At 43.4% G+C, this 16,654-nt stretch overlaps 1 protein-coding gene across 1 annotated transcript in view; it reads right to left on the bottom strand.

Moving 5' to 3' along the window:
• Positions 1-2,041: 2,041 nt before the first annotated feature.
• The window catches only part of adamts15a (ADAM metallopeptidase with thrombospondin type 1 motif, 15a), a 50,490-nt gene continuing 35,877 nt past the window's right edge, over positions 2,042-16,654 (bottom strand). The window contains exons 6-8 of the mRNA XM_084320898.1: positions 16,477-16,652; positions 9,190-9,365; positions 2,042-7,180 (exon numbers count right to left, since the gene is read on the bottom strand). Coding sequence (XP_084177024.1) covers positions 6,337-7,180; positions 9,190-9,365; positions 16,477-16,652 — 1,196 coding nt within the window. The 3' untranslated portion in view covers positions 2,042-6,336. The remainder of the gene's footprint in view (positions 7,181-9,189; positions 9,366-16,476; positions 16,653-16,654) is intronic.

Genomic DNA, 16,654 nt, shown 5'->3' with positions numbered 1-16,654 from the left:
TTTGAATTATGAATTCATATTTGACCTTGAACTTGACCTTATTATGGCCAAATCATACATCTATGGATATGGGTAAAGGCTCCTCTTTCCAATGGCAGGGTTGAATCTGGATTTAGTCATTTCGTTGCGGTTTTACGATAAAAGAGATATAATTAGCATTTTTCCGATAAATTCGTATTTCCGATAAATCGTATAAAACATCGGTAAAAATGAAAATATACACTTTGACTACTGTTCTGATAGGGTTATGGTCTTTACTCTTGGCTACAAAAAAATATATAAAAAAAACAATCCTCTCAACATGTCGGCCCTCATGAGGACGATTTGCGATGTCACTTTGCTGACCTCTAGTGGCTCGGGTGTGCATTTATTTTAATATAGAAAGAATTAAAGCCCTATTTGTTGCCTGTCGATTGCCCTTTCAGGTGACAAAATCCGTTCAGCGGTTCTCGAGTTACATGCCGATATGTGAGGCGTGCCCCAAAGTACGCCAAAGTACACATTACCACCCCCAACTCCCGGGGCTCTAGCTCCGTCAATCATTTGGCGATCTCGGAAATCTTTGTACAGGGTTGTAGCCAATGAGTGTGGCTTTCCAATGATACCCCATGATATGATAATAATAATAATATTGGGGATCTAATATGGTCTTTATTGATCGACTTATGATAAATAAAATGCTTAACAGGTTAATAACTTATTATTCGGGATAATAAACCACAACACTTAACGTTATTGACATATATTGAAGCGCAGTTAGTTTATCTTCCCTATTTTTAGCATGCAGCAACAATTAGATTTGAAATTAGTTTCAAAACGGTTGCACCCTGATCAAAATAAAAAAGCTACAGTATTTACAGTAGATTTCATTATCTGTTCTTATGCACGCCTAGTGATACTAAATCCAAATTGAACTCGGCCATTTGAAAGATAATATATGTAATATATGTATATGTATATTTGAAATATTATTATAGAATATAGAATAGCAGGCTTATAAATTACCTTATTATAGCCCATTCGCACATTTATATATATACATATATATATATACATATATATATACATATATATATACATATACATATATATATAAATGTGCGAATTGGCTATAATAAGGTCATTTATAAGCCTGCTATTCTATATTCTATAATAATATTTCAGATTGCATTGGTCCGGATGGGAGAATTCAGTACTGTATCTACATAACCTTCTGTTTAATCATCTTCCCTTTATTCATTTCCTTAGATTTTTTGTTCACATGATCTCAAGAAGGTACTGAACGAGATCAGTGGCAGTTATTCATGTCTGGTCATTATTAGCATGGTGTTATTCACTGTCAAATATGCAAAGAAAAATCATAATTCATATTCTCCTTTGTTTCATCACAATTTAAGCAAGCCTAGTAATAGACACAATATTTCTGACACTGGGAATACATTCACTGAGGTCCATAGATGTCCCTAGATACCAAGAATATGCAAATGGACCTTGTAGAAGTGGAGCAATATTCCGTGTGTATTTTAGGCGGATTTTCAGAAAATAGGGCTCCGGGCTTAAGAGGGAGATCTAGCTTCCCTAATGGCCATCCGTAGTGTGTTCATAGTTTGCAAAGGCTGCCCGATTCTCCTTAGACTGTGGCTTGGAACCTTCAATATGTTGACATGTTGATATGAGATTGTTCAGACTACTGAAACCTCTTGTTTACATCAGGGTCCCCCATTTTCAATTCATAATGAATTGTAAGTAAGGGTGCAACTTGCTCCGTGCAATCCATTCTTTGTGGATCTAGCCCAGAATGTTTGAAACACAATTAATAATTGATCAGTAACGAATACGTAATTAGTATCAGTGAAAATATACTGTATTATGGGATAGAATAGCAGGGGCTGAATGTTCTTATCCCTCATGATGTGAGTAGAAATAACAGACTAAGTGGAGGAGATCAGAGGGAAACACAGACGTATACATTACAAGGGTTTGTCACTGACTTTATTTGGAATAAATACCTTGAAGTCAAAGAAAATTACAGATGGCCGCATGGAGGAAAAATAACATTTATTTACATTTTTACTTATTTGCACATGACCGAATGGATGTATACATAGTATACAAGTAGACAGCCTATGCAGGTCATGAACTCTTTTGCTGTAGAAAGTGCAAAAGCTGAGGAAAGAAAACAAAAACAAAAAAAACACTAATACAAATTCCAAGTAATACAGGAACCATCTTTTAGATGGACAATGTAGGCCTACCTTAAAGGAATGCGCCAACGTTATGGGACATGCGCTTACCGTCTTCTCCAAAGTCCGACGAGAAGATAGATACCAGTTTCCTCTCTGTGCGTTCAGTAGAAAGCTATCCCGCCGCAAGCTAGCCTAGCTTAGCACAAATGAACGGAAGCGGATACGGTCCACCTAGCTTAGCTGACCTCTCCCGTATCCGCTTCCATTCGTTTGTGCTGAGCTAGGCTAGCTGGTCCATATCCGCTTCCATTCATTTGAGCTAAGCTAGGCTAGCTTGCAGCCGGATAGCTTCCTACTGAACGCAACAGAGAGGACATTGGTATCATCTTCTTGTCGGACTCTGGAGAAGACGTTAAGCACATTTCCCATAATGTTGGCGTGTTGCTTTAAGAACCAAAACAAGAATAATAAGAATAGATTACAGGGATTTTTATCAAGTGTATTGACAGAACAGCTCTCTGGCATGTGAACAAGGCTGTCTAGTGGAACACTTATTATAATTTTTTTTTTAAACTTCTTTTTCATCTTTTTTTCTTTTTTCTTTTACCGTCTCACAGATTTCCTGACAGCTTTCCCCTCCACTTAATTTCATTAATAACAATGCATCTATGGCTACTGTCTGCCAGACATACATGACGGACTGAATGATGTGGAGTCATCTGAGAAGACGATGGCTCTGGTTAAAGGGATAGTTCTGAAGAGCTATGAAATACCTGGCAGTCGTGTAATCGATGCATAACATAGAGCTTACAAAACAACAGCGTCTCAAAACAAAACAAAAAGTGTCAAATCTACACCACAATAATATGTCGACAAAAGTTTCAACCATCCACACCAGAAAACACTGGTCCTCGAGCATTCCGCATGCTTGAATCTTCTGAACTAGCCCCAGTGTGTACGCAGCCACTACGCTCCGAGGCTAGTTCCGGCTAGTTCATGTCAGTCTGAAGCATGCTGTAGGAAACTTACAAGGCCTCTGACAGCAGTACTCGAATGGTTACACATCGATGACACTACGGGCCAGTATTTCATGTCACTTCATGGCAAATAATCCTGACTATCCCTTTAAAATGACCATGTGGGTTCCAAGTCATTTATTTGCCTTGATACAAAAATGAAGTCATACTTTTATAGCTGCGACCAGCAGCTCTATAGGTCGCTCTGTCAGTTGATTGGTTGTGTAAAGGTATGTGTGTTCATGCCAATTGGATAAGAGGGGGCGTGGCAATGGGAGTGGCCTATTGCAAAAAGGCACATCACTTACAAATGGATTCACAGACTTGCACGAGATTTTGTGGAAAGGTTCGTCATGACCCAAAGGACAGCTGATTGTCCGAAAAGGGGAGTGGCAGTGGGAGTGGCCTATAACAAAAAGGCACATAACTTATAAACGCATTCACGTCACATGACCAAACCTTTGTGTGCGTGTGTGTGTATAAATACATGCATGTATCTATCCATTCATCCATAGCAACACTATATTATCACCGACATCCAAGTTGGGGGATCCCCTTTGAACAGCCCATCTGAGGTTTCTCTCCTCCATGCCACCTGTGGTGCTTTTTTCCTATTGCTAGGTCTTTAGTGAGTTTTTCCTTATCTTCATTGGGGAATGTCTGGGAGTGTCGCATATTTGGATTTTATGGTGGATTTTTGTTCTTGATTTCTTGTGATGTTTCTTCTTGACTTGTTTAAAAAGACGTCTACGTACAGCCCATGGTGGCATTACCTTGTGATTTCGGGCTTTACAAATACATTGGATTCGATTTGATCTATACATGCACGTACGTGTGGTCTATTGCGAATTCACACTTGGTTTTTTTTTCTTCATAATCTTTTACCGTTACTGAGAAATGTGGTCATTATTTCCCACCGCGGAAAAACACGACTAGAGTCTGGTCCTTTTTAGACGAAGCTCTCGGAGCAAGAACCACGGACCTCCACTCGGAAGTATCTGGAATAGCCGCTTGTACTTCGGCTGAATACCGGCCTTAGTTGGGAGTAAGAAAAACGACACCTCACCGAGACGGTACGCGGCTTCTCCCGTCTTCATCGAGGAATGTCCATGAAGCGCCGTGCCAGTTGAACCACCGCTCCGGAACACTTGTGAGTGAATTACCGAGTGAGTTACTGTCTGAGTGAGTCACTGACTGAGTGAGTTAGTGACATCGCCGGACGATGAGGTGCTTCGCTTCTAAAGGACTGAAGAGATGAGAAACAAACTACATGAAAGGCTAGAGCTGATTGAACTGGGTCTGTCCTCTGTGAGTGAGTGAGTGAGTGAGTTTGCATACACTTAATTTCCTGTGTGAACTGACACTGATAATATTTGTGTCCTTTAGACATTGTATTCATGTGGACATAAATAAAGATTCTAAATGTGTGGAGGGGGGAGGGGCAGAGGAGTCGGAGAGAATAAGGATCCAGACTTAGTCAATTCCTTGGCTTCACAGCAAATATGGGGTACAGTCAGATGAGGTCATCAACGTGACATCGTCAGGCCTCGACGACAACAAACCCCCGTGAGTCGTTTACTTCCGCAAGTCGCGTCCTCGACCGCGTCGTTTATAGGCCTCGGCCTCCGCACCAGTCGACGGAGAGCGAACGCGGGAAAACGCTCTCTGTTGAGCCTCTGAGTTGAGTGTAAATAGCAGAGAGCGCTCCTGCCGCTTTGGCCGCGTTGAATTCCTAATAGGTGACGGCGCACCCCGTCGTCTTTTGGTTAAAAACTCCAAAGTCCCAAACGGAACGGATAATCCGATTTCACGCGGTTGTAGTCGAAACTCTGGGAAACATTTGGATCCAAAGACCTCGTCGTTGGCTCCTATTTAAGAGGAGTAGCCGTTTGAATGAAAAACGCCAACGCCATTTTCACAGGCGTTTTCTCCAACAAATCATCAACCGACAAACGCCATTGTGTGGCTACAGGGGTTGGCTACGATTTGAGCGGTTGTTTGTTCTACCAGTTGAAAGTATCGGGCTCTAGCTTTTCTGGGGGGGGGGAGTGGCCCGAGAACGGAAGGGCCACTGCGTTCTGAATAGCATTGTGGGCGGAGCTCCCGTTTGATGACATCATGGCAGAACGTTGGAAAGTGAAAGTGAAAGTGAAGAAAAGTGAAGAAAAATGGTGGGCTCAGAAGGTAGAGCGGTCGTCTGGTAATCGAAAGGTTCCCGGTTCGATTTCCCGGCTCCTGTTTGTCCTTGCCACTTAACCCCTTAACTGCTCCCGATGAACAGGCTGACATCTTGCACGGACGCCTCCGCCGTGGATGTGTGAGTGAACGGGTGAATGCGAGGCATGAGTCGTGTGTTGTAAGTTGTGAAGCGCTTTGGATAAAAAGCCGGTATATAAAACGCAGTCCATTTACAAAACATTTCCAAAAGGGTTTGACCAAAAAACGCATGTGACCTCCTAAGGTGTTATACGATTAGAGAGAGAGAGTACCGTGTCTTCCTCTGAGTAAGAACACCAAAATGTACCCTGCCTCGCTCTCTCTCTCTCTCTCTTTCTCACTTCCTCTCTTGTTATTATTATTATTATTTTCTTTTTCTTCTCCCCTGTGTCGGTGTCCTTCACCACCTTCTACCACAGAGGTTCTCAACATGGAGTCTGGGGACCCTCGGGGGGTCCTCCTGAGGCACTTCCAGGAGGAGGGCCCCCAGATAATTGGGGCATAGTTTACACAATCTCACTATTTTCCCCACTCGCTCTAGAAGTCATCCCGACGAGAGAGAGCGACTCTGATCGTCGGGTTTCACTGTCTCCACTGTAATCTCCTCAACTGCAACATGGAGAGTAACAACAAAAATCTTCACAGACGGGGGCCCCCTAAGATAGAATCTCATCAAACGGGGGGGGGGGGGGGGGGGGGTCCACGGCCTACGGTGTAGCAACGTGGGTGTTCCTTGACACAAAAGAAAGGTCGAGAACCACGGTTCTACCAGCTCCCAGTGTCTCAAGTGGAATATAGAGGCACCGAATAGGCAAGAGTTCTCGATACTAAAATGAGACTCTCATTGGGTCTTCGCGTGTCTGGTCCATTCGAGATGGGGTGCTCAAAGGGGTTCTTCAGGGTGTCCTCTAGTGTCACTAGCACGGCGTCAGGCTACAGAAGTCCAGCTCCTGAGGTTTACGCGTGCCCGCGCAGTGGTCCCTGGGCAGCGGCGTCCGCGTCTCCGCGGTGCACTGCAACCTCCGCCGCTTGAAGCCCTTGCCACAGGTCCGGGAGCAGGGCGACCACTCGCCCACGTCCCACACGGGACACGGGTCCCCGCACACCCTGAGGGCGGAGGGCCGCGGCGCGCTCCCGCAGTCCAAGCCCAGCTCCCCGTCGGGCCCCAGGCACTGCACCATCCTCCTCTGGAAGCCGGCGCCGCACGTCACCGAACACTCGTCCCAGCCCGTCGCCGTCCACTTCCCCGGGACGGGTCCCCCCCCGTACGCCCCCGTCTTCTTCAGAAGGTCTCCCGCGCCCCCCGCCTTGGCCTTGCCGCCGCCGTCCCTCGCCACCGCCGCCGCCGCCTCCTCCTCGGCCGCCAGGACGCTGTTGTGCGAGCGCGCGCGGCTCTCCTTCCGCAGCACGCGGTCCTCCTTCTTGCTCTCGCCGCGCGACAGGTAGAAGGAGTAGCGGATGCGCGGCGGGGTCATCTTGCCCACGGACAGCACCTCCACGGTGAGCGCCTCGCCCAGCGGCGTGACGGCCAGCAGCGTCTCGGCGAGGCCCGCGGTGCCGCTGTAGCGCAGGAGGCTGTTCTTCACGATGATGTCGCGCTCCACCGCCGACACCACGTAGTTGCCGTTGAGCAGGTACTGGCCGTGGCCGTTCTTCACCGCCAGGTAGTTGTCGTCGCCCGTCAGGCCCTTGTAGCCGCGCTGCCGCACGTCCACGTTGGCCGCACCCGCCGGCAGCATGACCACGAAGTTGTAGCCGTTTCTGGGACGACAGAAGGAGGAGAAAAACACATCGATCCGTCAAAGGTTTTCTGTTTTTCATTCATTCATTCATTCAGAGACTGTCATGTTTTAAACTGTGGATACCAAACAGAGAAGGTAAAGACGATTTTGAACTGTTTGAACAGTAATCCAGAACTATTTTATTGCACTGTAAAATTTTTTTTTTAAATGTGTATCTATTATATTCTACTATTTTATTGCACTGCACTATTGCACTATTTTACTCTGTGTATTTTATCTTACTCTTTTTATTATTACCTGAATCAAACCATAAACAAGGTGGCCTGTTGGGATGTTAGATCCTAATGTGAAACACTGTGATTTTATATGTCTGCACTTTATGTGCTCATTTTATGCTTTTTTCTGTTGTGAAGCACTTTGAGCTGCAGTTTCTGTATGAAAGGTGCTATACAAATAAAGTTTATTATAATTATTATTATTCATTTCATTTCATTTTCAACCTTATTGCAACTCGTAAGACTTACTGTGGGGCGAATTCACAAAGGGATTGCATGGCTTTTTCGGACACTATAAGCCTGTGAAAGTAACCCCAAAACAAACCTTGCTATTCACAAAGCACTGGCAAAGGGTGAAATACCGTACTAACTGCGTTGCCATCATCATTGCGTCTCTGTGCATCCGTGCTATTTGCGTGTATTTAAATGAGGTAATATGGGTGGAAAATGTGCCCCTTTCTATGCGAGACTCATTGCAAAAACACTCCAATTCACAAAGATCGGCGCTAATTGTCACACGCAGTTCAAGTCAAAAGTTCTGGTTTTGTTTCATTTTATTTCAAACTTTTATTGCAACTTGTATGACACTGAGGTTACCCTAATTTACAGTGACGACGAGCTTCAAAACAAGACATGGTTTATCAGCAATTTCAAGTCAGCTAAGACACTTACAGGTCGACACAGTGGTCGGAGAGGAGATCATACTTTTGAATGCAGCAAGAGAAGGAAGAACCTTCAGCTTCAGAGTCAATCAGAGGACATTCCAGGTGTTGGAAGCATCAAAGGAAAAAGGCCGTTTTTCCTAGTTCTGAGAAAACTGGAGGAACACTAGAACCAATCAGTCATTTGAACGTGTAGAATAGGTTCCAAGATTCCATTCCAACAGTGTTGTGATGTAAGAGGAAAGTTTACCAGTTTTCTTTTTCGTTTTAAGTTCATGTGTTATTCAAGCGATTAATGACATTAAACCTGTAATGTGATGATCATTTAGACTAAGTTAAATCATGTGTTTATTCCACAGAATTTTACTTGGTTTGAGTCGACGCAGACAATTAGATATCTTTATCAAACGTCTTCGTTTCCGTGTGCCTTTCTCAGCACGGGGTCTCTACTCTACTGTCAGGTTTTAAACTGTGTGGCTATCAAAGAAAGTGGGTAAAGACGGTTTTAAACTGTTAAACAGTAATTCAGCATTATTTTATTCTGTTTAGAGCGATACGCTGCTCTGTTGTGCCACCTAGACTACTTAGATCAACACTGTGATTATTTTACTGTAAATGAGGGCTATTTTATTTGATTGAACGTTACATTACATTACATTTTGTCATTTAGGTGACGCTTTTATCCAAAGCGACTTACAAGTTTTGTACGAAAAGTCACTTGTGCTTGTCTTTTTTGCTTCTGTAAAGTGCACTTTGAGCTGCAATTCTTGTATGCAAGGTGCTATACAGTAATGTATTTTTGAGGCGTATATTTGTACATCTTGTATGTCATAAATGTCTGGCTGTAACAGTACTGTTTATCTGTATGTCGTGTATGTCATAAATGTTATGATGAATTGAAAATGGGGGACCCTGATGTAAACAAGACGAAAGTCTTTCTCTGGTCTGCATCCCCTTAACAATTGTGTGTATTGAGCCGTACTGTATTGTACCCATTCTGCAATCTGTTAATAAAGTTTTCAATCAATCAATCAATCAATCAAACAATACAAATAAAGTTTATTATCATTATTATTATTATTACTACTCACATAGGCTTGGTGAAGCGGCCCGACACCTTCTTGCAGCCCTTGTTGTCGCCTCCGCAGGTTCCACACTTGTCAAACTTCTTGCTGGAGCCCAGCTTGTTGTCACAGCCCGCCTTGATGCACTTCCCCTGGACGCACACCGCCGAGGAGTCTGGAGAGCACGGGGTCCCGTCCACCACCTGGAACACATGGATATATATCAAGTTACAAGTTTCAAGTGTGTTTATTAATTATTATCACAATAAAATACATGTACTTTACGTTGAAATGCTTGGTTCTGTATGAGCCCCCGAGGGTGTGTGCTACATACAGTAAAAAAAAAAGTAAGCAAAGAGGAATATACAATACATATATACAATAGGGCTGCACGATTTTGGAAAATAATCTAATTGCGATTTTTTTTGGACAGATATTGCGATTGCGATAAAATTTGCGATTATATATAAAAAAAATATTAAGCAGCCCCACAGAGGTCTATTGTAAAGTGCGGCTTGCATCTGGCCTACGCATGGGTCTTTTCGGGACACCGAGCCTGAAAATGTTTCTTTTTACCTGGGAATTGATACCGGTACCCAACGGTACCTTTTTTTCTGTACTTTACTCTCCCTCTCTGAAGTCTAAACTTCACAACACACAATCTAAAACCCCTTAACTCCCTCTCCCAAACTTCCTGGTTAAATAAAAAAAGAAAAAGAAAAAAAATTATAATAATAATAATAATTTTGCGATTCTTTTTTTTTTGCGATTTGCTAATTGCATCATTTCAAATCGCGATTTCGATTTAAAATCGATTAATCGTTCAGCCCTAATATACAATATACAGTACAATATACAAACTAAAGTACAACCTAGGTACAGTCTAAGTACACTGAGTGAAAAAGAGTAAACAGTGAGGTACAATGCAGAAAATGAGGTACAAAACTTTGAGGTAAGGTGCAATTGCAAATGAGGTAGTTGTTGTCGCTCGTCTGTTACATCCCTCTCTCTCTCTCTCTCTCTCTCTCTCCTAGGCTGTCTCTAAATGGTAAATAGTTGCATTTATTTAACAGCTTTTATCCAAAGCGCTTTACAATTTGTTCCTCACATTTTACTCATTCACTCACACACCCGACGGCGGTGCCAACCTGCTCATCGGGAGCAATTAGGGGTGTAAAGTGACTTGCTCAAGGACACTTCGACACGCTGCCCGGGATGAGCGGAAATCGAACCGGGAAACCTCTGCTCTACCTCCCGAGCCCCTCTGCAGTTCTGCCTGACCCCAGCCCTGAACCTTTGTCTGCTGTACCCCCGCTGCAGCCTGGGCCCCTGCTCACCCTGGACCCCTTCTCACCCTGGACCCCTGCTCACCCTGGACCCCCTTCTCACCCTGGACCCCTTCTCACCCTGGACCCCTGCTCACCCTGGACCCCTGCTCACCCTGGACCCCCTTCTCACCCTGGATCCCGTCTCACCCTGGACCCCCTTCTCACTCTGGACCCCTGCTCACCCTGAACCCCTTCTCACCCTGGACCCCTGCTCACCCTGAACCCCTTCTCACCCTGGACCCCCTTCTCACCCTGGATCCCGTCTCACCCTGGACCCCCTTCTCACCCTGGACCCCTTCTCACCCTGGACCCCTGCTCACCCTGGACCCCTGCTCACCCTGGATTGGATCACATGCTCTCAGACCTCAATAAATACACCCAGCATTGGGTTTTCTCTGCACTCTGTGTTCTGCTGTTTTCTGCCGGGTCTCTGGTCTGGCACCTTAACAGTTCATATCCCCCAGCTGTCCACGGGGCACAGCTCGTATGCCTGAAGCCAGTGGGACCCGGCGAGGTTTGGGTTAGAACGGGCCACATTTCTCACTTAATTGCTTGGATTAGTGTCAGATTCAGTTTCAAGAGTTTCTTTTTTGAAAGATAATAGAATAATCCCATGAATTAATTCCCGGGAGGAAATTGGGTTTCTATTGTTACGTTTGTTTTGGGTTCAGAAGATGTATGCAAGCGTTTCACTCGCATTTGCGGCTAAAAATAGAGTCGTGCGAATAGAAAGAGTAATTTGGGAGCACATGTGTGAGTCAAGATTCAGATTCAGATTCAGATTCAGATTCCTTTATTGTCACTTATTTCAGTATTTTTACAGCAATCTATGTATTGTGGTCCCTCGACCATAGCAGCTTCCAATAATAAAAATACAATACATTTAGCATAGAATAAAATAAGATGACTAAAATAAAGATGACTATATACAGTTCTAAAAAGTGTGCAGTGCAATACAATACATTTAGCATAGAATAAAATAAGATGACTAAAATAAAGATGACTATATACAGTTCTAAAAAGTGTGCATTGCAGATCAGGATGTAGATATTATACTATATAAAATTTAAATGACAAAATGGCTATGTACAGTTCCAAAATAAGTATGTTGTGTGATGAGCAATGTACACATTTTAGCAGTGTGTAAAATGCAATGTGCAATACAGTTTTTTATGACGTCCTACAAGCTGCCAATAAAGATGACGTCTTACAAGCTGCCAGTAAAGATGACATCCTACAAACTGCCAGTCAAGATGACGTCCTACAAGCTGCCAGTCAAGATGACGTCCTACAAGCTGCCAGTCAAGATGACGTCCTACAAGCTGCCAGTCAAGATGACGTCCTACAAGCTGCCAGTCAAGATGACGTCCTACAAGCTGCCAGTCAAGATGACGTCTTACAAGCTGCCAGTCAAGATGACGTCTTACAAGCTGCCAGTCAAGATGACGTCCTACAAGCCGCCAGTCAAGATGACGTCCTACAAGCCGCCAGTCAAGATGACGTCCTACAAGCCGCCAGTCAAGATGACATCCTACAAGCTGCCAGTCAAGATGACGTCCTACAAGCTGCCAGTAAATTATGATCCACAACTATATTATTAATTAATTGAATAAGCCTCCTTTGATATATTCCTGTCATAATGCATCAGAAACGGATGACAAAAACTAAAGGCGAAGTTACAGCAGGTTAAGAGAAAAAGATACCTTCATGTCATGGTTCACAATTGACTGACTAGAGCCTAAATCTGCCAAGAATGAAAGGTAGAATAGTTTTGGTTCTTGATATAGAATTTTCTCCCCCACCAGAAATATTAGAAATCAGAACAGAGATTTCAAAAGAACCGGAATCGATAACTAGAACCGGAATTGATCAAATCCAAATGATACCCATGTAGGATAACAACTGTGATTGTTATTTGTGTATTGTGTATTCTGTATATTGTTGTTATTTTGTATATTGTACAGGACTGTAACATTGTCTTATTGTATAGCATTTAACGTCACGGTGACCAATTGCAGTCACTCTTATTGTCTGGGACCAAATACGGCCACGCCCCACTCCCAGTAAAAAATGGGAATCTCTAGAATGGGTTTGGGGCGACGCTAGTATACGGAAGTGGCTCTCCAGGTGACGATTAGACAACACTTTATGTTGTCAGTAGATGGCAGCATTGGTTTAAAATTAAAATGTGAAAATGTTGAAAACTACAACACTGCATTTCCCAAGAGCGTTAGCACAGGTCGCAGGTCACTGGGATGTGTCTATATTCTCCGACGTGATCTGAACAGCGGTAAACTAATACTGCGACCTCGGTATAGCGACCGCGGATGGTCAACTAATTATCTTACCAAAAGTGCGCTGGTAGCGTTACATATGTTGTCTAAAGGGGGACATATGGTACAATTTAAGATTCTAATGATAATCTGCATATAAAGGACAACATAGAGCATCGTTAATTTGTAAGAAACCTCAATGAAAACACGCGCAGGGTGCTATTGTTATAAAAATGTGATAGAATCCTATAAAAATGTGGACGCATTTGGTTTAGGTTCCGTTAATGTTTCTGTATAGGATTTTATGTTTCTCTTTTATTACTTGTGATTTTATTACTGCACCTTAAACTTGAGTCCCAAATCTCGTTGTATGCTAATGATAATGACAATAAAGTACAATCTAATCTAATCAATCTAATCTAGGAGCACATGGGCTCCTTGGGTAAAGGCCCTAGTATGTAAATCGGTTGGGTTGTGGGTCGGGTCCGTGTGTTCAGGCCCTTGTATCCCAGCAGGTTGACCCTCTCCTCTCAGCTCCACCGTGGCCCCTGATCACATGACCACTGTGTGACCACAGCCACTCAACCAGAGAGACCTCACTCACGCACCACATCCAGCCTGTGTGCAGAACGTGACTGATAACTCAGCATGGCTGACAGGAGGAAATAAACAGACCTGAGGTCAGCGGCACGGCAGCGCACACAGTGAACAGGAAACTAAGTTACCGTTGCACCGATTCTCTAATGTTGTGATAACATATTTGAACATGTTTAATATATGATAACGTTTAATATATTTTATCTATTTATTACTCAACGATTTTGCACTACATCTCTACCTCATTTTTGCATTTAGTTTTGTATATTGTATATTTTGTATAGTGTTTGGTCTTTATTCTTTTGACTTATTTGTACTGTATGAAGCACAATCTCAGGGGGCTCATACAGAACCAAGCATTTCACTGTAATGTACATGTACCTCATATGTGACAAATAAAACAAAACTTGAAAACTTGAAACTTGAACATACTTGTTGTAGCAGACCATTCCTATCCATTTCTAATGTTATTTGTTCGATGGGTAGGCAGCACACACAAGCCTGAAGCTGGTGAGACAAGTACTGTAAGGCACTTTGAAAGAACGTTTCAAAGAACGTTTCACTATAGGGAATATGATGGAACCGTTTGTTGATGCTATGGATGATATTTGTATCTAGAAGAAAATATATATACATCCACAGAGCTTTTAGCAAGGTGTAGAATAAAAGTATAGCTTTCTCCCCAAAAGATTATAAATGATAGATTAACACTTTGCATGCCACGCCCGAGATTTCTCGGGTTTACCCCCCGCGGGTTGAATGCCCACTCACGAGAATTCTTGTATTTTTTTTATTTTTATTTTTTTAGCGATCTGAAATCATATTTCATCAACCAAGTCTACCGTTGGAAATTTAACTACCTCAGGCGCTCAGATGTGAAAAAAGCGCCCCCTATCGTCTCCCAGGTGGTAATTCACCCTTTTGGATTGAACTCAATGAAATTGAATGAGAAAAAAAACCCTGCACTCCACATTTTACTTCTCACTCACGCAGCCGGCATCTACCAGCTTCATGCTGGACTCTCGGAGCCGCGGGGAATATGTGTTTTACTGTATACACAGTGGATCACTAAAAGGAGCGATTTTTTCGAATGGCGATCAGGAATTGGAATTAACCATTTGGATATCATCTGATCTCAGGTAAGGAATCTATGTTACAAGTCTAAGGATAATCAGACTCGTTTTCACGGATATATAAGCTTTTATGTGATTATGTGATATGGCTGTTTGACTATGCGCGCCGTCAGGAAATAGGAGAAGCGATTTTCAGCGGGCGCCACGAGCGTGCATGCATACACATATACTATCGATAATCTAGCGTTTATTTGAAAACGATTCATAAATAGGCCGAACAATGACAACGTTCTAGAATATTCCAGTAAAAGGCGATTATCATGGAAACCTCTTTTTTCTCAGTGAAAACGAAATGAACCGATAAAAAAACAATCTGCTTCGACAATGTTGACTGGAAATAGGTCATTGATAATGCGACAGGCAGATTAGACACATAGCCATAATTTAAAACATAGATTAGGCGATATTAACGTTAACATTGAAGTGGCCTTGGGCATTCAAGGGAGTAAATAGAAAAACACGGCTGGCTCTCAAAGTGTTAATGAATTTATTGTTTAAAGTTTTTTTTACATTTATTGTTGTTGTTAATGTATCGCGTGCTGTGGAGTTTCGTTTAAAAAAAAATGCTGATAAAAAATGTATTTGATAAAAAAAGAATTTGCGGGTCCTAAATGGATGTTGTTGTTCACACGTTGCGTGCATGTATCCCCTCCCGACTTCCCATTTCCTCACATGGAATGCACCTGATTGGATGAATGACCTGCTGGTGCTCTAGTGGAATGCACCTGATTGGATAAATGACATGCTGGGGCTCTAGTGGAATGCACCTGATTGGATAAATGACATGCTGGAGCTCTAGTGGAATGCACCTGATTGGATGAATGACCTGCTGGGGCTCTAGTGGAATGCACCTGATTGGATGAATGACATGCTGGGGCTCTAGTGGAATGCACCTGATTGGATGAATGACATGCTGGGGCTCTAGTGGAATGCACCTGATTGGATGAATGACATGCTGGGGCTCTAGTGGAATGCACCTGATTGGATGAATGACCTGCTGGGGCTCTAGTGCGACATGACCAAAACATGTCCAAATGTCAAGGTACCCCAAGGGAGACAGGGACAGGTGTTATCAGTACGATTTACGATCTCTCGGTATGAGGACCATGTACAGTACAGTACACTCAAAAGATGCGTGAAAGATACCCAGGTACATGTCGAAATACTTCCTAAAGGTCAGTGAAGTCCATGACCACAACACCAGAGGGAGCTCCACAAATCCAGATTCGGCTCAAACAAGGGACTAAACACGTTTCGCAATTATGCCACAATAATGTGGAACGCCCTACCCACAGCCGTAAAGGAATGTGAATCACTACCCACTTTTAAAACCGCTCTCAAAGAGCACCTACGGGGGGCTGCAATTAAAAACTGGCCCCGGTAAATGTCCAAACCCCCCCACCCACCCACCCAACCCCCTCCAATGTACAGTTTCTTCCCCTTCGGATGTATATATTTTTATATGATCTCTTTTTCTTACACAGTACTGTATATTTGTATGTCTTGTATGTCATAAATATCTTGACGGATTGAAAATGGAGGACCCTGATGTAAACAAGACGAAAGCATTCTTCTGGTCTGCATCCCCTTAAAGGAAAACTCCAACATTTTGGGAAATTAGCTTATTTGCCATCTACCCTGGAGTTAGACAAGCAGATGCATACCTTTTTATTCTCTGTGCGTGCAGTATGAGTAGGAAGACGTTGGGAACTAGGCTAATGGAGAAACCTATTTCCAGTGACTGACGCTAAGCTAGGCTAACGGTGTGCGTCTTCCTACTCCTACTGCATGCACAGAGAACAAAAAGGTATGTAGCTTAACACTCCAACATTTTGGGAACCCTGGAGTTAGACAAGAAGATGCATACCTTTTTCTTTGTTAGTATTGAGCTGTACTGTATTGTACCCATTCTGCAATCTGTTAATACACGTTTTCAATCAATTCAATCAATCAAAGCCCGTGAGTCGCACTGCTGCTGCTCACCTTGGGCGCCAGGACGTAGAAGTAGCCGGTGCCGTTGGCTCGGCAGATGAGCTTGCACTTGTCCTTGGGCGACACCCCGGAATACTTGGGCACCCACACCACCGAGGGCGTGAGACGGTTGGTGTTCAGATTGAAGCCGTTGAAGGCCTCACACTGCTCCTCGCGATAGCTCTTACCT

The sequence above is a fragment of the Notolepis coatsorum genome (genome assembly GCF_963971535.1).
Source record: "Notolepis coatsorum genome assembly, chromosome: 8".
Lineage (NCBI taxonomy): Eukaryota > Metazoa > Chordata > Actinopteri > Aulopiformes > Paralepididae > Notolepis > Notolepis coatsorum.
The sequence above is the reverse complement of the archived record's forward strand: the minus strand, read 5'-3'. Positions and strand labels throughout refer to the sequence as shown.